Below are 24,415 nucleotides of genomic sequence, written 5' to 3'. Positions count from 1 at the left end.
ACCCTCGTCAAAACAAAAACAATAAGCAGTCAAGTCAAAGCTCATTCCAATGTCAATTACTTTTTAAAACCTATATTATGTTCTGCCACCGACGTGAGTCCGGTCACGATTGGCTTACAGTGGCCTAGCTAGTAGAATTATCTAGTTAGCATTCTTATCTGACACTCGAAAAGAAAAGCAACTTCAAGTAGTCAGCTTTTAGCAGAGTGTATGCTAGCACCGCAGCCTTAGATATGGGACAGCGTTGCGGTTGAGCCTTCAATTGTGTGTCAACGTCACCGCCATATTAGGTGAGGCAGAGTGGAAAAAACATATAAACATATTAACGCACAGTAAAAAAGTAACATGCACTGATATCTGTAAACAGTGTTAAGTGTTTAGGTTTTTATCCTTTTTGCTTTTGTCGTTGCTGCTGTTGCGGTTTCGGAACCGACATGACGCCCCTTGCCAACTTCCGCTTCCGAGTCGCATGCGACCGCCCCTCCCTCTTCCCGCCGCCGCACTGGCCACGGCAAACATGGCGGGCCCACTGTGGCGGCGATGCCAGAGGTGGACAGTCGGTCGCATCGCCGCGAGTTTGCGAGAGGCCCAGTGGCACTTCTTCAGGCTCGGGCTCGGGCTCAAGCCTGAGCCCGGGTCCGGTTGGAGGACGCCCCGGAACTCGTGGCGGGCTGGCGAGGTGAGTGCGCCGCGGTGGGAGTCGCTGTCAGGCGGGGAAGGGGAACAAGGAAGCAAGGTCATCTGTGCGCCTGTCAGTCGTTTGCATGCGCTTAACACTGAACAGTTTTGACATTCAGAAAATTCAATCATTTCCTGCTTCCAGATCTGTCATTTACATTTGCGGTCACAAGCTGTTCTTGACACGCTCCCTTCATTCATTCACATTTACGTATAGAAAATCTGTCAACTTGTCACACGCGTCATGACAAATAAATGGAAAATGATAAATCTATATTTGAATTATTTTACTTATTTGTTAGATTTCATTGCGGGATGTTTGACCTTCTAGGTGTCCATGTGGATGCCTGCTGACATTGCAATTATTCAAATGATTTTTTATTTAATTTAATTATATTGTGACACTAAAGCTCATATGTGTATATTGACACCCCTGCTAACTTTTTCCAAAACATCCTTTTCTATTATATTCACGATTGTAGCAGTTTGTATGACCGCACATAGCAATCAATTGAATTTCTTGAAGCTGTCTGATCAAATCTTTTTCTTTTTAAATTTAGACACTGCCATCATTTCAAATAAACCAGATGGTGCTTCAGAGGTCAACGTCTACGGCGTTGTCTCTTACCAGGTGACACTTGTTATTCTGATGTCATTTTATTCTTTTGTATTTGTAATGGTTTGTGTTTTCCAAGCAGACACAAGTATGCAGCATGTTCCTGTCGGAAGATTCACAGCGATGCCAAACCAAAAGATCCGTTCACGCTCGCTCAGAAAGACTTGACCAGCTTATACGATGACATCAAAAAGGTAAAGAACATTTAGGCCACTTGATGAGGTACCATTGCTCCGTTTTGTGCACGTTGTCCATCTTGTCCCAGGAGCTGTTTGTTTCCAAAGAAGAGCTCAAGTCTTTATGTGATTACTACTTTGACGGGAAGGGCAAAGCCATTCGGCCAATCATTGTCATCCTGATGGCGCGAGCCCTCAACATCCACAGCAACCGAGCCGGGTAAAAACAAGCACACCAAAAGCGCAGGCGTACACACGGCTAAGGCGCGAGTGAGTAGTGAAGGACGTGTCGTGGGCCTCCAGAGACTTGCTCCCCGGCCAGCGCACCGTGGCCATGATCTCGGAGATGATCCACACGGCCAGCTTGGTGCACGATGACGTCATCGACGGCTCGGACGAGCGGCGGGGAAAGAGGACCATCAACGACTTGTGGGGCGAAAGGAAGGTGCGCGTGCGTGAATTTTTTCTTCTTTTTCTTCTTCTCTTGAGTCTTTTGACCGTGCGGTGTCCCCCAAGGCCATCTTGGCAGGAGACTTCATCCTGTCGGCCGCCTCCACGGCCCTGGCTCGTATCGGCAACATCACCGTGGTCAAAGTGTTGGTGCAGGTCATCGAGGACCTCGTCAGAGGTAAACAAATTCATGTTTGACGGAAGTGTGCTAAAAGCGAGGCGGGAATGAATCCCATTGGAAGCCACGTCTTCGCTAACCTATACAAGCAAAACATTTGTTTGTTTGCCGGCAGGCGAATTCATGCAGCTGGGATCCAAAGAGAACGAGAGCGAGCGCTTCAAGCACTACTTGGACAAAACCTTCAAGAAGACGGCGAGCCTCATCGCAAACAGTTGCAAAGCAGTATGTACGTCCCGTCTGCACGACAGCACGCACGCACGGCATCACCACTTCTCATCCTTGTTTGAATCCATCTTCTCTCGCCACAGGTGTCCATTTTGGTCAATTCCGACCCCGAAGTTCACGAGATCGCTTACCAGTATGGAAGGAACGTCGGCATCGCTTTTCAGGTTCGTCAACGCAAAAGGCTCATGCAAACAAACTGCAAACTCGAATTTCCTAATTCGAGGTCCATTTGAACAAGTTTCTTTTGTTTAGCACCCAAAAGCAACCGAAAATACACTCATAGTAAAATGAATCAATATTTTTAAAAAGAGAAAAGTACATTTGAACAAGTACCAATAACTAGAAAGTGTACAATATTTTTTTAAAAGGCATCCTAAAATTCCGAAAAGAAGAATACAAAAAATACATTGAGACCTCTTCGATGTTCTCAAGTATATGAACATGAAAAAAGAAAAACTTTTTTTTACCACAGTCCTAGCCAGGAAATGGAAAAGTACTCCAATCAAATGAATTTTGTGTGTGCGTAGCTGGTTGATGACGTGCTGGACTTCACGGCGGGTGCCAGCCAGCTGGGCAAACCGTCGGCCGCCGACCTCAAGCTGGGCTTGGCCACGGGACCCGTTTTGTTCGCCTGTCAGCAGGTCAGCTTCCCCACACCAAATCAAATTAGTATTATTATTATTATTATTTTTGGGAAAGCTCAATGAAAAGCAAAGCATGGTTGAATTTGTCAGTTTCCGGAGCTGCACGCCATGATCATGAGACGCTTCAGCTCCAAAGGGGACGTGGACCGAGCCTGGCACTACGTGGTCCAGGTACCGCAAATACCACATCTTTACGTCATTCAAGTCTATTTATTCATCTAATTCAATCATTGCTTTACGTCTTCCAACTCGCATAATGCCAACTATTTTGATATACATTGAAGAAAATTCAAAGTTGTACCTCTCCCAAAGAAAGGCCATTTGTGTGTGATCAGAGCGATGGCGTGCAGCAGACCAACTTCCTGGCGCGGCGTTACTGTCAGGAAGCCGTGCGGCACGTCAGCAGGCTGCGACCGTCGGCCGAGAGGGACGCCCTCATCGCGCTCACGCACATGCTGCTCCACAGGGACAAGTAACGCACGTGCGTGCGCCCGGGTGGGGGGCGGGGCTTCCCGTGGAGACCCGTGTCGGCTCCCACCCGCTCCCGGTCCTGACACCAGAATCCCCGACAATGACGTGTCTTTCTACCTCCACACAAAGCGCAAGTCGCATCATGTTGGACAGACGCGCACACACGAGGCAGTTGATTAGCGATGTACGCAAATCGCTAATCAAGAGTGTCTGAAGCACCGCACATGAAAATGCCTGCAAAGAATGCGAAATGGACAGCGAATGCGAAATGTTATTTGTGGCCATAAATCAGTTCTGGCCGCAAAATGTACTACGTTGCCACCACAAAAGTAGCAAAATACTCCATTGTGTGTTTCATATCATAATGCGCATCAACCGGTGCCGACATTTGCAACAACCTTCTTCCACTCGCTTATTTTTGTGGCGGCGATCCAAATGATCTTCATTTCTATTTGCTGCACACGTGACGGCCACAAACGACTATTCGATGTACTTGTTTTGTGTCCGAGCATATTTCAGCATTTCCACATGCGGGGCTTCTCTACAAACGCGTGTCATTGAAACGCTGGGCCTGGCGAGGCACTCGGCTAAGTTGACTCCATCGCTACGTACTGTAATCGCATGCGTGTGTGTGTGTGTGCGTGTACACAGTGTCGTCATTCCTTCTCCGGATCCGTCCGCACTTGAAATCTTCTCGAAGGGTGACGAGCGTCCAAGTGTAACAATCACGGCCTTAACATCTGCAACCACTGCTCAATAAACACATTCAAGTTTTTAAAAAATATATGATTGCAAAACAAACCCTGCGTGTGTTCATCAATCCGCACGTGCTTCTTGTTGTACATAGAACTGTTTATTATAAAAGGCTGTACATTCATTTTTAATCAACATATTTTACATACAAATCGAGGACAGAGTTGACTTTTCTCGCACAAAAAGCAAATATGACAAAAGAAAACAAAACTAAGAAGTCGGAGCAAGCACCTGAGTGAAAATTGCTTGGACTCAACGTGGTTGCTCGTCAAGAAGTAAGACAGAGTTGGTCTTTTTAAACTTTTGAAACTTTTTTTATCGGAACAATTGAAAATAAGTTGAAGCCGGAATGTTGGCTTGGCATGTTCAGAATCAATCATCGTTTTGTAAACTGCCCGTTTCCACACCTGGTTCGAGTAGCTTTCTGCAAAACCGAGCGTACTTGAATGCGTCATAAAAACAGAAAAGAAAAAGGTGTGACGTTGCTCGTCTGTGATTGGTCAAAACAAACAAGAAGATTTTTTGGAAGGAGACGACGAGCTAACGTGCTAAAATTCAAGATATGTTTCTTGATGGCGTGTTCAAGATACGCCGGAGTTCACAAATGCAACAATTGTCAAGTGAACGATCCAAACGTATCATTTTGTGATATCCTGGTTGATCACGTTTGTGTATTTTGTGAGGCCGCCATGAAGCAGACGCCTCGTTAGCAATTCATCTCATCCTGGCTTGCGCAATGTTTCAATTTCAACATTTCACAGTCGTCAAACATGAAACGTGACGACATCAAGCCACACGAGAACTTGCAAGAAAGGATTTTTCTTTTTTTGCATTTAAGGATACTAATGCGTGCAAGCACCGAATGAGAATCTGAATTTGGGGTGATTGGACAGTAATAGAAATGAAAACATTGACAACGTAATGGCAATAAGAAACTGAAGGGTAATATTGTGAAAGTTGACATGCTTTTTTTTCTTCTTTTGAAGTTTTGAGTTGAACATGAACTCAATTTACAGCACAGAGAGAGAAGAATTTCTGCCAACGGAACAAAACAAAACTTTGCATCAACGCTTTCAATTCGTGGGTTATCTTTGCACATCCTTTAACTGTTGTCGCGCGTCCAAGAAGAAAAAGCCGAGTACAGCAAACGGATTGCCGTTTCCAAATCATGACAATCGCTTTGGACAGAAATTTAGTTGCGTGGACGAGATGCCGCGTAAATAACAACTCGAGGCATTCAAGTGGATTGGTCATCGTGCTTGTTCGACCGAGAGAAGAAGAAATGATTGGATGCTCATCGGATGGCTTGCTACTCTCCGTTTGTGTGTGGAAACTTGATTGGGAAAACAATAAGCAAGCAAAAAATGAAGCAAACGCTCGATGGTTTTGGAACGTAAGCCCGCCATGAACGGCTTTGACTAATAGTTTGTCACCTTACTTGTGAGTGCGCTCAGTCGGCGTAGTGTATGATGCTCTCCACGTAGTTGCCGGGGAAAAGCCCGGTGACGCCGCCGCTGACGCCCTCGTACCAGCCGTCGTCGTTCTTTTTCACCACATAGATGATGGCGCCCTCCATGAAGGACAGCTCGTCGTCCTTGTCCTTGCCGTAGTCGTAGATGGCGACCACTGCCGGACCAAAACGGCCGTCAGCGCATTTCTCATTCTTTTACAACATCTTTTCATTTGCTCGACAAAGGCGCCATCTTGCAGCAGGCTGGCAACTATTTCTTGCATACGCGTTACAATGACAGAAACACCTGTGCCGGTTTGCGTCAAATCACGTCGTTGACAACGTTTGGAGCGAGCGTCACAAATTTCATGGAAACGCGTTGTCAAGAACTATATCGAGTGAGGGGAGGAGCTTCCGTTCGTCAGGGCATAATCTTGTCGAGTCGTTACAACAAGAACAAAATGACTTTCTCAAATGTGTGGCCCCGAATCAATAAAGTGGTCGCTCACAACACAGGTGAGCATTCATCGGATGAGCAAATTGGTGGCGAGTGGATGAAAATGTCCTCGTCTCAAAGTTACGTTTCCTTCCACCAACCTTTCTCAATGTAGTTCTTGGGGGCCCAGTGGGGGTCTCCGTCGGCGTAGGGGTCGTTGTAGTGCACCACCGAGGCGTCCTCCTCCTCGTAGTCCGGAGGGGGAGGGGGGGGCGGCGGCGGCGGCGGGGGGGACTCGTCAAACATGGCCATGTCGTCCGGGGGTGGCGGCGGAGTCGGGGTGTCGGAGACTGAAGGGACAACCAGCGGCACGTCGTCAGTCACGTGCAAGCGACATCCGACATCACGCGCATGCACAAGTCACACATGCACATTGGAGGGAAAAACAAGCACGCTTCGGCGCATTTGTCCTGAAGTGGGCGGGACATGCATGCTTTTCATTGCATGGGAACAAAACGCTACCGACGCATCATGCAGCTGCCATGCAAGGACAAAAACGCAAAAGTCTTATCAAGCTATTAGATTGGACTGGAAATGTTTTGTTTTTAAACAAGAACTTTAAATTCAATTCAAAATTCAATTATTTGGAGATTTTTGCTATGATTTTAATGCAGCTCTTCATCTGGATCTCAGTGTACAGTATTAGGTGTGCCTAATGTTTTGGCCCAAATTCTTGTGTTGACAGGTAACATCTTCCTGGCCCAGTCCAGCTTATGTCAAAATGGTCACTTTTCCGGAGAGCCCAAAAACGGCAACATTGCGTCATCATTAAAGACAGCAAGCCATTATCAATACTTTAGCTTGGTCAATCATTTGCGGGGGGGAAAAAAAAGAGAGAAAAAGTGACACGCCCACATGTGGACTGAGCAATAGTATGGATTTTGGAACAAGTCTGAACTTTGGCAAATTGTGACTTCTGCCATTTGACACAAGAATGATGACGAGCGTGGAAGTTGCAAACGGTGCTGGAGGGGAACTACACGGCACTTGAGGGGATGGTGTAATGACAGAGCAATGCATGCTGGGAACACAGACGAGGATGAGGATGATGATGACGAGGCCGACGAATCAATCTTCACACTTACTGCTCTCCTGCATCCTGGCCACAAAGCCAGTCAGGGGGATCTGCGGCGTCAGCTGGGGCATGGGGGGAGGAGGAGGGGGGGGCACGCACACTGCACGGGCAGTACGCACACGCAGAAAGAGAATAAAAAATAAAGACAATCAGTCACCCAAAGTGGAAAAGAAACGGCCGCCCGACCACCTTCAGCAAGCGTCACTCACGGGCTGCAATCCATCTCTAATCAAAAGGTCAACTTTTCAGCAGCTCAAAATGTCACTTCATTTTGGGAACGTCCCTCACCAGTTCATATCTTCTGTCTGGAAACTGAGTCACAATAATAGATTGCATTTTTCTACTTCAGATGCACATTCAATATTTTGCACTCAGCTACGCTAACATGCTAGTCGGGTGATCATTTCAGTCAATATTTGTCTGGGGAAAAAAACTGGAAAAAAAAACATCTCGGCCTTCAATGTCAGACAAGTCCGCACTAAACTATCTTACTACGGGGGTGGGGGTGGTGGTTGTTGGTTTTTTTTCGGGTGGAGGCGTCTTACTTGAGTTGAGGCTGTAAGCGGGCGTGCCTCCATTAACATGAGGCTGCTGCAAGGAGAACGGCGAGGTGACGGACGGCGCCCGGCGGTAGGTGCCGGTGGCCGACACCATGGAGACGGACGAGTTGGCGGGATTGTGGCGCGAAATCTGCCGCGAGATGGTGCCGAACTGCGACATGGGGGCGGGGCCCAGGCCGGGCCCAGGAGCCACCGCTGGCGGGAGGTGGGGAAAGGAAAAATGCCCGGGAAGATGAAAGAGACAGACACAGACCCAAAACGGTTAACAATCAGATGGACCAATCACAAGCAAGCAAGCAGAAAAGGTCAGAGGAAAAAATAAGACGGCCACCCTGGTCACCCTTTACTATTACCGCTACAATCATGCGGCTGGGAAAAGCCAATCCTTGTCCTATTTTTGTCATCTCCAGAAAATGATGCGCCCACGATGAACCTGCTCAACTGGCATCGATTTATTAGAACAAGCTAACAAAGAATCGGTTTCATGTTTGTTTGCCAACAGACAGAAAGTGAAGCAGCAAGATTCACTCGATGATCCACCAACACAGTCACCCATGCATGACGACGCCCTGGGCTTTCACTTTTTTTTTTGGGGGGGGGGGGGGGGGGGGGTCATGCACGGGACTGTGGAGAATTTTTCAATTTGTGAGTTGTTACATTTTGCTTTGTGTGACTGGTAAGCATGTTTCTGATTGGCCGCCGCCGCTGCACTCAATTTGAATTGTATTGGCCTCGCATGTCAGCAATGCAAATACAAAATCAATTGACTTCCAAGGAGCAAGCTAACCTAATGATGTCACCCACTAGGCCCCGCCCCCTTGAAAGACAACTGTCTTGTTTGTATTACTTTTACACCAACTAGTTTATTTCTTTACATGATGAAAATTCATCAGTTCCCTTTTTTTTTTCCCCCTCAAGATTTCAACATTACAAAATACTGGTCTTTCATTTGGTTGCTTTGTGATAGGCTGTTTCCATGGAAACGCTTCCAGCACCAGCGTAGCCGAGAAATTGAAAACGAGCCACGGTGACTCCAAAACATCATCACTAGCTTGAAACCTTCCCAGTTCCAAGCACGCAGTGAAGCATATTGACTTGTCAAAATGTGCACTTGATTAAAACATTGCCGGAAATGGGACCTTTTCCCAATTTGTGTCAGCCAAGCAGTTAGCGTGGTTCAAATGTGGCCTTCCTTCCTGCCATCTTAGATTGTCAACCGAGCAGGTGTAAACGAGTGTTGCCTCACCTGCTCCACAGTTGGGAATGGAAGGTGTCGGCACTGCCATGGAAATGCCGATGCCGCTGCTGCCGCCGCTGTTCTCACGGCTGCTGCTGCCCCCGCTGCTGCCACTGGGACACACACACGCGTGTTTACTTTTTTCTCACTGTCCTTTGAATGTTCAAACATAATTATGCTGTATACAAATTTGAAAACATAATTGTGTGTGTGTGTGTGTGTGTGTGTGGTTGAAGCAGACAGTTTAGTCTTGTGATCTAGATCAGTGGTCCCCAACCACCGGGCCGCGGACCTGTACCGGGTCGTGGGCCACTTTGGACCGGGCCGCACAGTTGAAAGAATAAAAAAAACGTACTATGCTTCCAGTATTTGATAAGCCAAGGCTTAAAAATATTTTATTTTGAAAAGTAACCGGATTCTCTCTGTTTACGACGGACTCTTGACAGATGTCAAGATGCTAATTATCTCAGTTGCGTAGCGCTGATGCTAATCGACAAGTTAACAAAATGAGCAAAAAACACACATATTACTTTTACTACTGAATTTTTAAAAGGTTTTTTTGCAACGGCGAAAAGGCCCAGTGATGAGACCACACAGGAGCTTATGACCAAGAAGAAAAAGAAAGGTGCTTGGACTTACAGCTACAGGTGATTCCCACGCATGATGCGGCGAGCGGCTCTTAATTTAGCGTTATGGTGAGTGAGTTACTCATGGACTTTATATTTGTTCTGTGGTGCATTGTTATGTTGCGAAGAGGATCTTTTTTCATATTGTTACATGTTTTTGTGGGGGATCTATTTTGTTTTTGATTTGGGGGGACGGAACTACATTATTGTAAAAAAGTGCACGTGGAAGCGGAAGGATACATTGAAGAATGAGGGGGAAACGTTTGGGACGGTTGTTGTGTTGACTGGAGAACGAGACGAGGAAATAAAAGTTCCCTCTCCGAAAGCTGTTTCTTTTTCCCACGACCGTTGTTCGTTTGGAGCGATCCACACGAAGATACAGTGTTACACTAAATAAATCCTCTGCCCTCCTTAAATCTTTCCATCTCTTCAATGTGCCATTTAAGGAGGACGCTGCTAATATAGTTACATAAAATTGTGGCCGCACATTTATTGTTATATCTAGCGTTACCCTTGTTATGGCGTTTGTGCTGCTGGTACAAGTACATGAAAATCCATAGTGGATTTGCATGGTTGTAGCCTTTTATTAATCAGCCGCCGAAGAGCCAAGATGTCAGCTGGGATAAGGTTCAAGCTTATCCACGAGCCAAATGAGGACATGAGGGAAAACCTCTAATATTTGTGTATACATAAGATTGCAAGCCATAACCTTATGCAGTTATCAACATTTGATTGTGTGATTCTTTTGCATATGACTGCATTTGCCAATCAGCGGTTTCAAGCATACGAAATGGACTCGGCAGACGATTTCCAAGTCGCCATTTACGCAAGTATTACTTGCATCAAACCTGTGCGTGCGCTGCCTGTGGTTGAGCGAGGCCGTGCGTCCAGGGCTGTGCTGCCCGCCGTGCGGGCCGCCCAGACGCGCCGGGCTGGTCATGTAGTCGTTGGGCACCGTCGGGGGCTTCACCGGCTCCAAAGTTTTGTAAGATGCGTTGCGGCTAAACAAGACACACAAACAAAAGTCAGCGGTGGACGCTAATCATAATGACGACGGCCGGTGGTGTGTTCAGGGGAGCGTCGTTCATCCGTGCGCTTCATACACATTCAAGCAAACCACTGAGGTTTCAACTTTTACAGGTGCCACAACATCAATGCTAATTTCCACCAGCGCATCGTTGGCGTTAAGCTAGCAGGCTTTCATAATGAGGTGCTTTGGTTGAACATTTTGGTGCTTAAATATACAAAGGTTATTCCTTCTCTTACATTTGACATCAACTGGGAATGACAAAAAGCTGCTCCTCTTATTTGCAGACGTGTGTGAACGAGAGGGCAGAGGTCATGAAAGCATCTTTTCACAACTTTCAACAAAACAAGACAAACTAACATGGTGGCTTTCCTTTGCAGCCGTCCTGGGCAAAATATGGACAGGATGATGTCCGTGTCAGACGGCGACTTACCCGAGCGTGCCGCGGCCCGACATGGGCGGGCTGGGTGGCTTCTGCGTGGGCGGGTTGGTCCGCGATAGCGTTCCCGCTCGGACCGACTGATTGTTTCCGTGCTGCTGCGGTTGGGATGAACGAGGACAGAAAAAAAAAAAAAAAGAAGACATGTTGAGAGTAGGCAAATTTGTTCAGCAGCAAGCGGCGGGCGCGCTCGAGGCGGGCGCGCTCGAGGCAGCCGCTGTTGGCAGCCGCTGTTGGCAGCCGCTGTTGGCGTGCTTCAACCAGGTTTCTGATCATACAAGCAGATCGTTATTACCTCCACCAAGGAAGTTCTCAGAATGAAGTTGCGTGAATAAGAACTCAATGTGGTCATAAACGCAATGTCCAAATGAAGTCCCTCCTTGTGTCAAATAAAAAACTCCTTATTGGTATGATAGAAATGAGACGACTGCAACAGACGAGGTCAACGCGATTTTCAGGATTATTTAGTGTGTGTGAAAAGGCCGGTCGTCCAGTAAGCGGAAAGTTGGCTGTTTGATCGCCGCTTTGCCTGAGTCATGTGTCGTCGTGTCCTTGGGCAAGGCACTTCAGACACATTTGCCTCCAGTGCCACTCACACTGGAAGAATCCATGGGAGTAATGGTTGCATTTTGTGCAACCGACATTTTTCTACTGTCGAGGGTCTATTCTGTCATTTGGCAGATTTGGTTAATATATAATTAAATATATCGTGTGGGTATTGAACATTTTGAAATGTTCTAAAATGGCTGGCAGTGAATGAGTTAAGTAGCTGACCACCACCAGTGTGAACGCATGAATAAGGTGTCTAGAAACACACTATATAGAGCTGATGCATTCTTCTTATTATTAAAAGATATGAAGGTCTTCATACTCTCCTGCCTCAGCAGTTGAATAATCAACACTTGCCAAGATTTGAGCAAACGTGGCACACATGCAACGTGTTTGTTTGGCCTTGGCGGAGGTACTGCATGCTTTGTGCTTGTGTTCTACTCTACTGTGTGCAAAGTTCGGAGAGCCGAGAACATTGACATCCAAGAACAATAACACACAACATGAATGAATGACAACATGTACACATTTAAGGGACGGCGGTGCTAAGAGGTTAATGGGGACAACAATTGTCATATAGTGTGTGGGATATTTCCCATGTGAAAGAGACACTATTCAAAAAAACATGACAGCAAAATGGCTCACGTGACACAAGACTTACCTTTGCTTTCATCCACTTAGTGTGGGTGGGGGGGGGGGGTTAGAGGAGAGAGACAGAAAGAGGGCATGTCAAAACGGTGGCTCAAGGGAAGTTAAACGTACACCACGGCAAGAAAGGAACGATTAAATATTGAGCTCAGGGCCACCTTGGGCACCGCCCACATGAGATGGGGATGGCGAAATGTCGCAACAGCGGAGAGAGTCCACGGAGCGGCGGGTGCGAGCCAGTCAAGTGCTTGATCAATAATGCAAAACGGCCTTTTGCGGCACAAGCTCGGGTTGGGGCCAATTTGCGGCCAAACTCGTCTGTTTTCAGAGAGAGACGATGTTTATCGTCATCAGCCACCAGCCCGGTTAGCAGCGCCGGACTAGACTTTGGAAATGGAGGTCACGCTCAAAACGCATGCCCCTCCCTGATCATTGCTCCCTTTCTCTGCGTTTTGGAAGGGAAGTACTTGAATTATGAAAAAAGGCAGCTTGAGAATGGAGTCTCACACACACTCGCGTCACACAAATCAAGTCCAGCAGCAAGAAATAAACTCGTCTTCACTTGAGATTGCTGTCAACCGTCCCCTTTGATCACTATTTATCATTTGCACCCACCGCCGGATCGTGGATTGCTTTCATTAGTCTCAATTGACAGTTGTGGGCCTTCACGGTCGTACCAAAACGTGCCGCCGGGCAGGGCTGAGCTGCGGTGGAATTGGCAGCACCCGCAAGAAGAAGAGGCAGAGGCGGTCCCCAAGCAAGCTGCAAGGATGGTCGAGCCGAGAGAATCAATGCCGGCGAGTGTTGTCGTATGCTCACTTTGCATGTGTTGCCGTTTCATAATTGTTCAAGCAGCAAATGTTTACATCCACGCGAGTCGCCATCAGTCGTCTGTGAGGGTTAGCAAGAAGCTGAAGCCACTTTCAGTGCCTTTCAACAAAAAGGACGCTTCATTTCATGTTGCCTGATGCGACCATGATGGAGATGGCGGATGCTGGCTGGACGAGTTACGCTGATGCGACCATGTGACCTACTTCAAGCCGTCCGGTGGAAAAAAAAAAAAAGGGTCACATTGAAATTGTGACTGATTTGTGGTCTCGTTGTGAGCCGTCACAAGACATTCCAGCTTTGTCCACTGCTGGCCTGGAGTGACGACAGCACGAGCTCCACAGTCGAGCTTATAATGGCAGTCGGAAAGTCAAAATGTCATTTCCTCAAACGATGCCACGTTTCTGAGCTTCAAATCACAAAAAAAGCTTTCAGAGAGAAACACGAGTTTGGGTGTCGTCTGCACTTGCCACTTCCGCCCAAAACACCGACAAGAAGGAATTTTCTCTCTCTCAAAAAGCAGCACGTCTTTATTTTGTTCGTCCCCGACGCATTCCTGCCAAGCCACACGAGCACATTTTTCCTGCAGGCTTGCAAGAAAGCCAACATGTCGCGTACAGACAACGAGGTCATGACATGAATACATATTCTTTCTTCCAGAACTAAAAAAAACAAATACATATTTGCTTGCCAAAAACTTCATGTCAAAAACGTTGATTACAATTAGGCAACGGATGTGGCAATTACCTGGAGTATGCAGGATTATGTTTTTGTTTTCAGGGACAAAAGTCCATTTTATAAGACTGAAATTTATATGAGCCCATTTTTTGGCTAATGAGGTTGATTTCTGTTCAATGGCTTTGAAGTCATATCATCCATCCATCCATTTTCTTAACCACTTGTCCTCACAAGGGTTGCTGGAGCCTATCCCAGCTGGCTTCGGGGAGTCGGCACCCTGAGCTGCTTGCCAGCCAATCGCGGGGCATACTTTGGAGTCATATCAGTCATTGCCTTTGTCTTTCTGCTAAGGGGGTCGGAGAGCTCAGGTAGCTTATTGTGGGGCGGGTGTCAAAAGATGGAACATGATATTTGAAGGCCGTTACGGGCCAGCTGTGGCGATAACGAAAGCGGCGAGCTGTCACCTTGACTCCGTGTCCGACATCGTCCAGCACAGCGTAGTCGATGGGCTTCCTGATGTAGCGCACCGGCCGCTCCATGTTGGCCGGCGCGATGATCTTGTGGGTCCTCGCCGTGTTCTTGTTGGTCGTCAGGATGCCGATCTCCCGTCGGGCCACCTTCTCTTTGTGGATGTCCACCGTCTGCGGACGACAGCATCACAAAGACCAACGTGTCAACGTGAGGAGATGATCAAGGGTGAAGCGCTCGCTTGAATCTCACTCCGTTGGCGGCATTTCCGTCAACAGTTTTCAGTGGCAAATCTTTTTGTCACTTGGATTGCTACATTCAACCAGCAAACTGCTTTGGCCTGATGCAGTTAACAACAGTAGCCTCCAGTACAGCTTTGAAACATGAAAGTTAAAGTCAGATGTTGTTCAAGTCATTACGAGGTGTAGAATCAAAGACTTGACCATCAAATCATTCGAATGGGTCGAAAAATAGTCAAATAGCTCTGAATTTGGGGGGATTTGATGATGAAAATGTGGTCATTTGGGGGAAAAGTCATACAAATAAGATGAAAACGTTGTAAGGGTTTGAATCACCAGTACAATGTCCAAACCTCGTAGCAACCCAACCTGACAACGTACGAGCACGCACACACACACGGATCGGAAAATGAAGGAGCAAAAACGCCTCCAGACTTGCACTGAGCGGTGGAAGCATTCACTTCCATTTACAAACTCAATTCCTAATACTTGTTCAACAAAATTGGATCTATTGTGTTTTTTTCACCTAATAGCGATTGTCTTTTTTGTCCGATTGAACTTGTAATAGTGTATATCGCTCTTAGCACTGGCAGTGTCTGTAGAAAACCAATCCCATTTGAAATTCCTGCACCAGGATGAGCGCGGTGGCCCCGCATCATGTCAGCATTTTTCTCCCGGTCGGTCAGAAAATTCCTGCAAATCTGGCTACAGTTACAAGTTGGAGGTGAAAAGCTGCACGTTTCACGTCGGTGGCGAGTATTTCATTCCTCTTGCTGTCATTGCATTGACGTGACGGTGATTGTCGCATTGAAGTCGCCCTCAGCTGTGGGAAGGACACGCTTGGCTTCAAAGTCCAGGGCAGGCGTCGCATCGACTGCGAGACAAACACGGCCTACGTAGCGACGTCATGCGCCGGCAAGTGTAAATGATTGGCTTTCCTCTGTAAAAACACGACCCGCTATTCAAGAACACAGTCAGATCCGCACATTCTGATGTGAGAAAATGGGCCGCAGGCTCTCGTTTCTTTGGCGAGCACGTCCGGCAGGATTACGAGGACACAATAAGCAAATCCTCTGCTTTGGAAAGCAGGTGAAGGTGACAGTTGAAATCCCGAAAGCTTTTTTTTTTTTTCAGTCTGTCCGAAGGAATGCTCTGCTTTTTCTCAACTTCCTGAGACGGCCTCACTTGTTGCTGCTCCGCATTCACGTCGCGTGCGTCTGGAAACGGACGCGCGGGTCGTGGTCGCTCATGTTTGTTCTTGCCAACAAAAGCCTCTTCTTCGGTGGTCGTATCCACTAACAACCACCACCATTACCGGTACGACTTGTGTGGTAAATAGGCAGGATGCATTTGAGTATGGCCAATTTGGTCAAAATTTGTGTTGTCCCGATACCGTTTTTTGGCTCTCGATAGCGATTCCGATATCCAGTTTTGCAGTATCGGCCGATGCGGATAGAATTAGAATGAGTTTGGGAGCTGCCTGATGGACACGCGTGGGCACGTGGCGGTGTCACGGCGAGCTTGTCAGTGTGTGCGTTGGCTTCCGCTGCACGCACACAAAGCTCTCGCTGTTGGCAGCCACTTCACACACAGCGCCAGGTGGAAGAGGAGTGGGTTGTTTTTTTTTTTGTTTAGTCTGTGGGATTTTTTTCCACCCAACACTCCACCTTGCATCGCCACTGCAGCTTGTGCAACAAGTCGGGGAAGCGTTTGACGCAAACATTTCCAAACATAGCCTTTTCCTTTCTCTTGCTAAAATGCTGCTAACAAGGGAAGTCATCTTTAGCGGTGTTTCTTATTCTTTCCCCAGCCTGACCAAGCATGTTGCCATGGTAACAAACAAGCCCCGTGACCTCGGTGTGGGCTTGAAAACTATTCACAGAGATTGACTCCAGGCAAATGATCTTTTTTATTTGTTAGCGCTTGTCTTAGTCGTTAGCCAGCTTCCGCCTTGTCTTCCTTTCTCACGAGTCCACTTTTGCCTCCATTAGTTGGGAAAAGTGACCTTGGGCGTATGATGAAAGAATTCCTGGCATTGTCATCAGGGCTCGGTCAGAGGGAAAACATAAGATAGTTAAGGTGGGGAAAGCATGGAGGCAGGACAAGAAACTTATGTTTGCATGTAAAAGACCTTTTCATCATTATAGGAAATGCCAGGCCGCTCAAAAGGCACCCATTGGAAAACGTACTTGAATACAGCACAGATATAAACGTTGGCGGCAGTACACAAATGAGTTGGTCCCTAAATGATCACGTTAACGACATGGGAATTTCCACCACATGGATTTTTCAATCAACTTTTGTCTCCCTTCAAAGTCATTGACCTCACACACTTCATTGAAATGAGACATCACTCCAGACATTGCCACAGTATTCTCAATGGTGCCGCCTTGGTCACATGACATGTATTGGTTTGTTCACGAGCGGTGCCCTGCAGCGGACTTTCTTCTAATTTGGAGCAGCACATATTCCTGAATTCTGTCATTATCACTCACCGAGAAAAATCCCCTTTTCCTAGTTGGGTGCCACGCCGTCGCCAACAAGGAACAGTTTTGCCTACCTCAACATTTTTCATGTGCAAAAATCAATAGTGAGCTGCAGTTTGGCCCTGAATCCTTAACTAAGGTCCCGCACACCTTCTGAGGAGGATTAAACGCTCAAATGTCGACGGATTACCCTTCCGAGCTAGCGTGTGTCCAACTTCTTCTCCTCTGGGATTAATTTGCTGCACTGTCAGGAGTGCTTTAAAAGAAACAAGCTCAAGTCCAGAGATGGCTCCTCTGAGTAGGATCAAACGTGACCACAGATCCACGCCGAAGCTCCAACAGGTTTCTTTCCAGGCTTGTGCTGCAGTCGAGTTCAGTTGAGTCGCGCCTCCCTCACCAACGAGATTGAGCACCAATAAGGCGCGGTTGCAAACATTGCATGGAGTGATTGTGCGTCTCTCAAGTCGTTCACGCAACACACGGCCAGTGAGAGCGCTCGCTCACAAACCATACAGCCAACAACCTTCCATTGGGAATCATATTTTCAATGTTTAAGGGATTATCTCGTCGAAACTTCAACAGTACAGGGAAGTCCAAATTTAGAGTTGCAGTACCACATTGCGCCACAACATGACAGGCAGCACTGAGCTCTACAGAAAGAGATGAAAGTGAGACGGTCTCATTGCAAGCTACTCGATCTTAATAGGGGTGTTAAAACAAAAATCGATTCGGGAATATATTGCGATATTACAGGACGCAAATTCAATTCAATATTCAATTCAGATTCAATATGCGGCTGAATCGATTTTTAAACATCATTTCTTGATGGAAATATTCAACAAAACGTCTTACTTAGGGTTAGGATTCACACATTAAGCATGAAAGAATATTATATTATTGGAACATTAAGCCTTAACATTTTATTTCAGAGCTGTTCAAACGTGAAACGGACTGCAACCTGTTTGTTAAATGCAGTGGCTCAGTTTTAAGCCTGACTTTTCAGATAAATAAATACATTTTCATACAAATCTTACAGTGTACATGTACAAGTTTACGGATTCGTATTTTTTAAATTTGAGTTATCAATTTCATCAATTTATAGATTCGTATCGGGATGAATCGAATCGTGACACGAATCAAATCACCAGGTACAGAGCAGAGAGAAACGGGAACCATGAAGTCCAGTGTGTAGTGCGGCCGCACGCTGATGTTCGCAGAGTGCGTTTGTATGACCTGAGAGATGTGGTTGATGGAGGACTCCATGCGTCGCAGCTGCGAGGCCTGGATGTCCAGCAGCTGCAGCACGTTGTTGGCTAAGGCATTGATCTGGTAGGCCACGCTGGCCAGGGACTGTGTGGTGTAGGCTTTGGTCTCCTCCAGAGCTTTCCTCTTGTCCGGGGCCTGCGGGGCACACAAAAGGCAGAGAGAATCAATCCGGAGTTCCAAGCAGATCCGGGTGGGCATTTGCAGGATGCGCTCATTCCCGACAAGACAAACTGTCGAGGGGGGATGATGAGGTCATACTTCACAGGGCAGCCCAACTGGGACCGCTGACAATTGACTGGAGCGCGGGTGGGCAAATTAAACAGTACACAGTGTTCCTTCTCTGCTGACAATGGACACGGCATCTCCCAAAAAGTTGAATTGACTCCAGATGAGGGGTGCAGCAATTAACGGGTTTTATGATTAACCGTGGTTTTTAAACATCAGGATGAAATAATCGCAGCCGTTTAACAACACCGGTTATTTCCGCTCACATGCAACGCAAAATGCGACATAGTTCATAGCACTTGTTCTGCACACGGCCCATTTTAGCGGGCACACAACAACACAGGGCTCAGCTTTGATCGCAGCCTGGAGAGAGTTACGTACCGGATGGCTGTGTGTAGGGTTCTGAGGCGGCCGGACCGGGCCGCGTTGGCACCGGCGGGGGGACGCGGCGTGGACGTGGGGAAAGGGGAGGCTGAAACAAGGCGGCGGCGGCGGCGAGCTGGGCGGACGCCCCGCGGGGTGCAACCGGGCTTTGACCAGGGCACAGAAACGGCCACTAACGGACAATAAATCTGCAAATATGTGGGGAGCAATGTGAAAGGTTCTGAATGAACCCCTGCCCGGTCCTTTCATCTTTAATGCTGGTGATATTATAGTAGCAATAACGAGCAGAAGACTGCATAATATTCTCAGTTGAAGTGTTTACGGGATGACAGAAAGATTGAGCAAGTAGTGACAATGTGTGACCCGATAGTCTGGACTGGCTTCAACTAGATAAGTTTGCCAGAGTGCGGAGGGACGGAATGGACGGATAGGAAGACGTCAAGCCAGGACAGGTCGCACCAACACAACTAGCTCGTCACCTATTGCATTATTAAGAGGCCTCATCTGACAACAAGAGTACAAATGCATTCTAATTGAATGCCACTGTTTATTCTCATGACATTTACAGCACTTCTTCCCATCAATATGTTAACAGGAATGTGGATTTTATGACCAATGTTGAATGAATGCCAAGTTGTAGCCCAGATTTTGGTGAATCGCGGGTGTCTCCGGATGCCAGAGCCGCGTATCCTTGGCCGTGATAAGCGGGCTTTCGCTGTACCTCCGTCGGAAAAAGCCGATTGAGGCTGCGCAGGCACACGAGTCTCTTAAATCCCGCTTGTCAGTGCACTCGCGCTGGCCTACATTTCACGCTCAGACAATGTTTATTCTCTTCCAGCTACACTTGGCAAATGGGTCAACGCCTCGTCAGTCGTACAGTAGACAAGCATGCTCATCAATGGCTGTCCTCAAAAATATTGCTTCAGAAAATATCCACATGTAAAAACGCTCATTGAGCTTTGAAAGGGAAAACGTTGTGCGAAATAAAAGCTCATCCACCCAAGCCAAGTTTGTTTCCCCCATAACTTCTTTGCTTAACGGATTCAATACTCACAACAATTTTTTTTTTGTTTTGCACAAACTACAGGATGACGCATACTGCACGTCTTGGAACAATCTCCAGCTGTCTATTATGAGACTGGAACAAGTGGTGTGAAAAAAAGTCAGAGGGAGGATGATTCCAGAGATTTACATTTGCTGGGTCACACTGAGGTTAAAGAGTTGACCTCGTGTTAATCACACGGCCGTAATCAAACGTCCAATCCAATGTTCCGCTTTCGAACATGAGGAAGAAACAAACTGCTTTATTGGGTTCACTTCGGTCGGCTCAACAACGGATTTCTGACTGATTGGAGTGGATTTGACGACCGGTCGTTGTCAAAAAGTGAGTCTCGTACAGCGATTCCGCTTTGTCAAGTAACACAGCGGAAACTGGCTGGTGTTAGCCATGCTAGTTAGCTAATAACCTGCCTAGGTAACGAGTATCGATTACACCAACTGTAGCCGGCCAGCTGAATGCAAATGTTCATTTCAAAATGTTTATGTTAATATATTATTCGCTGGAATGTGTGGAAGGGTGACGCCTGGCGCTCTTACAAAACGTCTTAGTATCGGCGGATTTCTTTATTATCTGGTCTATCTGTATAACGTCAAATTGGTCGATAATTATCGGCCACCGATATTATCGTGCATCCCTAAATGCAACGGTTGCTCCATGATCTGTTTCTTCTTTGCTACATTAACGTTTTTAAAAGGAAGAAAAAAAAGAAAGCTTTTCTTCTTTGGTTGTTGCTTCAGGTCTTGCCGGTGAACTGCTGTTGATATAGCGCCTCCATAATGGCGCAACGCTGCAATTACAGTTAAAATGTGCTGCTGCCGAGCTTAATCAACACAGCTGGAGCGCTGTGAAAAGCTTATTGATATGCCCCCCCCCTTTCTCAAACGTGAGTGACAAAAAGAAAGCTGTGGTCAAGATGACGGCCTTCCAAAGGAAACCTTCATCACTGGACTGGCGGCGAGGAGAAAAAGTTTAGACTTCCTCTCTTGGGTCCCAAAGTGTCCAAGAGTCTCCACCCAAATGCCTGAACAGAAAGAGGAAACGGATCTCCGGACGCAGTGACCTCACTCATATAGAAAGTGCAGGGTGCATTTTGGCCCCCACGCTGGCGTCAGCTGAGGCAGGCCGGCGTGCGGAAACGCACACAAGATTCAACTTTGGCACTCCAACCAGCATGCGGACATGTTGGAACATCTGACGCCACAGCGACGCAATCCCACGCACGTTCACACACTCGTCTTCCCACACATCCAGAGAGTACAAGGAAAGAAATCTCAGGAATGCCTGGAATCCGTCTTAAGTTGGGCTGTCAGGGACAAGCGCCACAAGAAAATAAACATTCAGGAATGGAAAGAGCAGATTTTGGTGGTGTTTTCCAAACTCAACAGCTCTTGACAAATGCCACATATCTTGACAGAAAGGCAAAATAAAATCTGCAAAAGGTCAAACGCGCGTCCAAAGCGGCAGGATGATGCTGCCGATCTCACGAGGTTCTTGCAAAAAACGCTGATTGCTGCCAACTGTAATCTCAGCCGGTCAGCCGTTGATCACGGATTGATGTAAACGTCTGAGATCCGGGAAGCTCATTAGGAATGCCAATGGCGTCCCGATTACAACACGCTTTCACCTGACACGCGTCACCGCACCGCATGGACCCGGGTTCATGTCCAGGAAATGCCAACACATTTTTCCATTTGCTCTTGTCATCCAAAACAAAAGACTTCCTTGACGCAAATAAGCTCGATTTGGAAACAGACTTCAAGTATGTAAGAAAGCTACGTGCCTGCCGCATTTGATTTTCTTTTAAATGAAGATAACTTCAAACGAACTTCTTGTAAGCTTGTATACAGTACTGGTGAACTTCATTGAAGTTGAAGACGAAGACTCAACTCTTGAAAAATGGCGACGCTCCTCAGCTTGCTATGCGAAGTGTCGGACTAAGCGCGCACTTTCCGTAAGCCCCCCCCCCCCCCCGCTGTCTGCCTTTTGCAAATCTACAATGACGTTCACACCAACACACACACACCAAGCGACAAGCCTCAGCTTGAAGCAACTTGTTGTCACCGCGAGCCTTACCACGCCGTACCTTTGTCGTCTTCTTCGACACGCTCTCGGGGTGTCATGATGGCACTCAAATAAGACAAGCAAGAGCGAGTACTCAGCAAGTGGCGCTCTCCGTCTTTGACGTATGACTTGCAGCCTTTCCTCAGGAAGTGTCCTAATAATTGAGCCGGCATAACCAACCGCATGTTAATCGCCGCCTTTTGTCCTCCTCGCCTTTCCTGTTTGTTCACATTCAAGAGATAAAACCCAAAAAAAGATGTACTAAGAGCGTGAGCAATGTCCTGTCTTGAGAATTTTCAGGAATAACACTACATAATAAAGACCATACCTGTTTAGTTTTTTTCTTTGCTTTATTATAGCTATGTGCAAATAAATTACATTATGACATTATCAATTACAGTGTGTTAAATCACAAAAAACAGTGTAAAACTAAGTGTTTATTTGTTATCGTTAAGTGTTGTATTTAGCAAACAAATGTCGGATGACGACATGAGCAGGAAAAACGGTGACAAAGAAGAGGATGACAATGAGAAGATCAACGTAGACAAAAACGATGAGGAAGGAAGCCCTAAGCTCTTGTTGCAAGAACCGACGTGGCCTGCTCGAATGAAAATCCAAACATCTTCCAAGAAACCCACAACAGTCCAGTTGTCAATCTTTCTTTGCCAATGGGACCCTTACACGCCACTTGACCAAGGCAGAGAGCCATTGGGAAAATGGCTTGAAATGAATTTGCTAGTTTTGAGTTTGTGGAATGTGTTGAAAAGAAGATGTTAGGTGGCGTCAATTGATTCAAAGAGCGGCACAACTGCAATAGTCGTTTACATCTCAAATGGATTTAAGAAAACCAGGAAGTGATTGAATAATTCTCATAGTAGAATAGTTTTGTTTTTTTAAATAGACCTTTAGGGGACAAAACTTTTCATGCTCATTCTAGCAATCCTTTTTTAGTAGCATTCTAACAAGTTTCCCGCAAATACGTCAAAAGTGGCCCAGAAGGCACTTTAGCTTCATCTGAAGCTGGCCTGCAAGGCCTATAATTGACACAAATGTTCCTTGCAGCGGTGCCTCCTCTCGTTGCCAAATCGTACAGCGACGAGGCCTAGGAAGAAAAGTAAATTACAGGCAATTGTGCGGGGAGTGCAGCTGGTGGAGACACACCCTCCCCGGCTGATATGGTGCCTCTTTTTTTTCTCTTTCTTGCAGCTACTGTCTCACTCAACAAAGCTGTCACATTTTTAAAAACAAAGCCCCAGTGTCACTCTTGCGCCAAAAAGCAACACAGTGGAAGAGTGGAACTAAAGGGCAGATGTGCAGCCAGCACAGATGAAAGCTATCAAGAAGTTGGCTGAGGGAGAAGAGAAACAAATAATCAATAGCACCGAGCTTTATTGACCAGGCTACAATAATGGCTACACATTCCTCAAGCCTGCTGAGGAATTGTCTCCCCTCGAAAGAGAACATTCTCCACCCACAGCGTTGATGAGTTGGAGATCAAATGAATGCAGACAGCAACATCAACAAGTCTGCCATTGGAGTTGACTTGTGGCCGCCGAACGTTCCCACTGCACCAAGCACTGTTTTTGTGGTACGAAAGAGGTGATTTTCGAGTGGTCCGCTGGGCCTGGCCATTATTACAGCGTCCAAAAAGGCTTCTATCGGTCGTGTGGCGCGTCAAAGTGCGACGATGCGACTTGACTTGTTTTGTGAAATAAAAGCAAGTTAACAGCTGAGACGCCTTCACTGACCGGCTGTAAAACAGGCCTCCCTCCACGCGTCGGCGTTTCTTATTAAAACCGTCCGACACACTGGCAAAGTAGACACACCCTCCGTGTAAACACGTCAAATATCGCCAGTCGGGCACAAGACGGCCCGTGAGCAGCGTGTTCACTTGGCCCCGCCAGCCACTTCCTTTATGCTCATTTCCGGGGCCAAGTTCAAGCAACAAGCGTTCGAAAGCTCCGCTTTTTGGCCACAAAAGCAGACCGAGTTAGCTCCGCTTTAGCTTAGCTTACCTGCACATAATTGCTTTCACAGTAGTCCGCGACTCGGCTCAGGTTCTGGTAACTCTCGACGAGTGCTCTCTTGCCGGCTGGGATCTCCTCGTCGAGCAACATTTGTAGTTCTGCCATCTTTACATGTCTTCGCCGACTGCGAGCGTCGTTGTGGACTCGAGTGAAGCGAGCGAGAGCTGAGCGGGGCGGCCACCAACTGAGCTTCAGCCCCGGCCGGGAGGCGGGAGGCGGGAGGCGGGAGGCGAGAGCTGCCCCGCCCTCCCCATCGCCTGACAACAACTCGCCCACTGGCTCTTAAAGCAGCATTCTGGGATTTGTAGTCTTTACCACGTAGTTGTCGCGAACCCCGCAACGACCTTCCGTCTCCCCCCCCCCCCCCGCTAGCCTTCACGAACAGCTATGTA

At 47.2% G+C, this 24,415-nt stretch overlaps 2 protein-coding genes across 13 annotated transcripts; one reads left to right on the top strand and one right to left on the bottom strand.

The window, feature by feature from the left end:
• The first annotated feature begins 330 nt into the window (after nucleotides 1–330).
• Nucleotides 331–4,242, top strand: pdss1 (prenyl (decaprenyl) diphosphate synthase, subunit 1). Of its 2 annotated transcripts, none has more exons than XM_077553800.1 (11): nucleotides 331–679; nucleotides 1,239–1,309; nucleotides 1,377–1,488; nucleotides 1,560–1,690; nucleotides 1,774–1,915; nucleotides 1,987–2,098; nucleotides 2,214–2,323; nucleotides 2,410–2,490; nucleotides 2,854–2,967; nucleotides 3,061–3,141; nucleotides 3,306–4,242. In XM_077553800.1, the coding sequence occupies exons 1-11, from the start codon at nucleotides 470–472 to the stop codon at nucleotides 3,444–3,446; spliced, it is 1,305 nt and encodes a 434-aa protein (XP_077409926.1). In that variant the 5' UTR covers nucleotides 331–469; the 3' UTR covers nucleotides 3,447–4,242. The 2 variants fall into 2 exon arrangements, with proteins under 2 accessions (XP_077409926.1, XP_077409925.1); XM_077553799.1 differs by having other exon boundaries at nucleotides 1,374–1,488.
• A 30-nt stretch (nucleotides 4,243–4,272) lies between these two features.
• abi1a (abl-interactor 1a) lies at nucleotides 4,273–24,245 on the bottom strand. Of its 11 annotated transcripts, XM_077553787.1 has the most exons (12): nucleotides 24,012–24,245; nucleotides 18,234–18,401; nucleotides 14,272–14,448; nucleotides 12,315–12,329; nucleotides 11,099–11,202; nucleotides 10,487–10,639; nucleotides 9,022–9,125; nucleotides 7,761–7,970; nucleotides 7,226–7,315; nucleotides 6,242–6,430; nucleotides 5,633–5,820; nucleotides 4,273–5,527 (listed from the first exon to the last, which is right to left on the bottom strand). In XM_077553787.1, the coding sequence occupies exons 1-11, from the start codon at nucleotides 24,126–24,128 to the stop codon at nucleotides 5,645–5,647; spliced, it is 1,503 nt and encodes a 500-aa protein (XP_077409913.1). In that variant the 5' UTR covers nucleotides 24,129–24,245; the 3' UTR covers nucleotides 4,273–5,527; nucleotides 5,633–5,644. The 11 variants fall into 11 exon arrangements, with proteins under 11 accessions (XP_077409913.1, XP_077409911.1, XP_077409914.1 ...); XM_077553785.1 differs by having other exon boundaries at nucleotides 4,273–5,820; nucleotides 24,012–24,244; XM_077553788.1 differs by having other exon boundaries at nucleotides 4,273–5,820; nucleotides 11,099–11,199; nucleotides 24,012–24,244.
• Between the last annotated feature and the right edge of the window lie 170 nt (nucleotides 24,246–24,415).

Source organism: Vanacampus margaritifer, chromosome 20 (genome assembly GCF_051991255.1).
Source record: "Vanacampus margaritifer isolate UIUO_Vmar chromosome 20, RoL_Vmar_1.0, whole genome shotgun sequence".
Lineage (NCBI taxonomy): Eukaryota > Metazoa > Chordata > Actinopteri > Syngnathiformes > Syngnathidae > Vanacampus > Vanacampus margaritifer.
This window is presented reverse-complemented; position numbering and strand designations above follow the sequence as displayed.

Coding starts and splice junctions, on each gene's coding strand:
- pdss1 (XM_077553799.1), top strand. CDS start 470: ATGCGACCGCCCCTCCCTCTTCCCGCCGCCGCACTGGCCACGGCAAAC. Junction 2,099..2,213: donor CATCGAGGACCTCGTCAGAG/GTAAACAAATTC, acceptor GTTTGCCGGCAG/GCGAATTCATGCAGCTGGGA. Junction 2,491..2,853: donor ACGTCGGCATCGCTTTTCAG/GTTCGTCAACGC, acceptor GTGTGTGCGTAG/CTGGTTGATGACGTGCTGGA.
- abi1a (XM_077553787.1), bottom strand. CDS start 24,128: ATGGCAGAACTACAAATGTTGCTCGACGAGGAGATCCCAGCCGGCAAG. Junction 7,971..9,021: donor CATTCCCAACTGTGGAGCAG/GTGAGGCAACAC, acceptor ACCTCCCGCCAG/CGGTGGCTCCTGGGCCCGGC. Junction 5,821..6,241: donor CAAGAACTACATTGAGAAAG/GTTGGTGGAAGG, acceptor TTGGTCCGGCAG/TGGTCGCCATCTACGACTAC.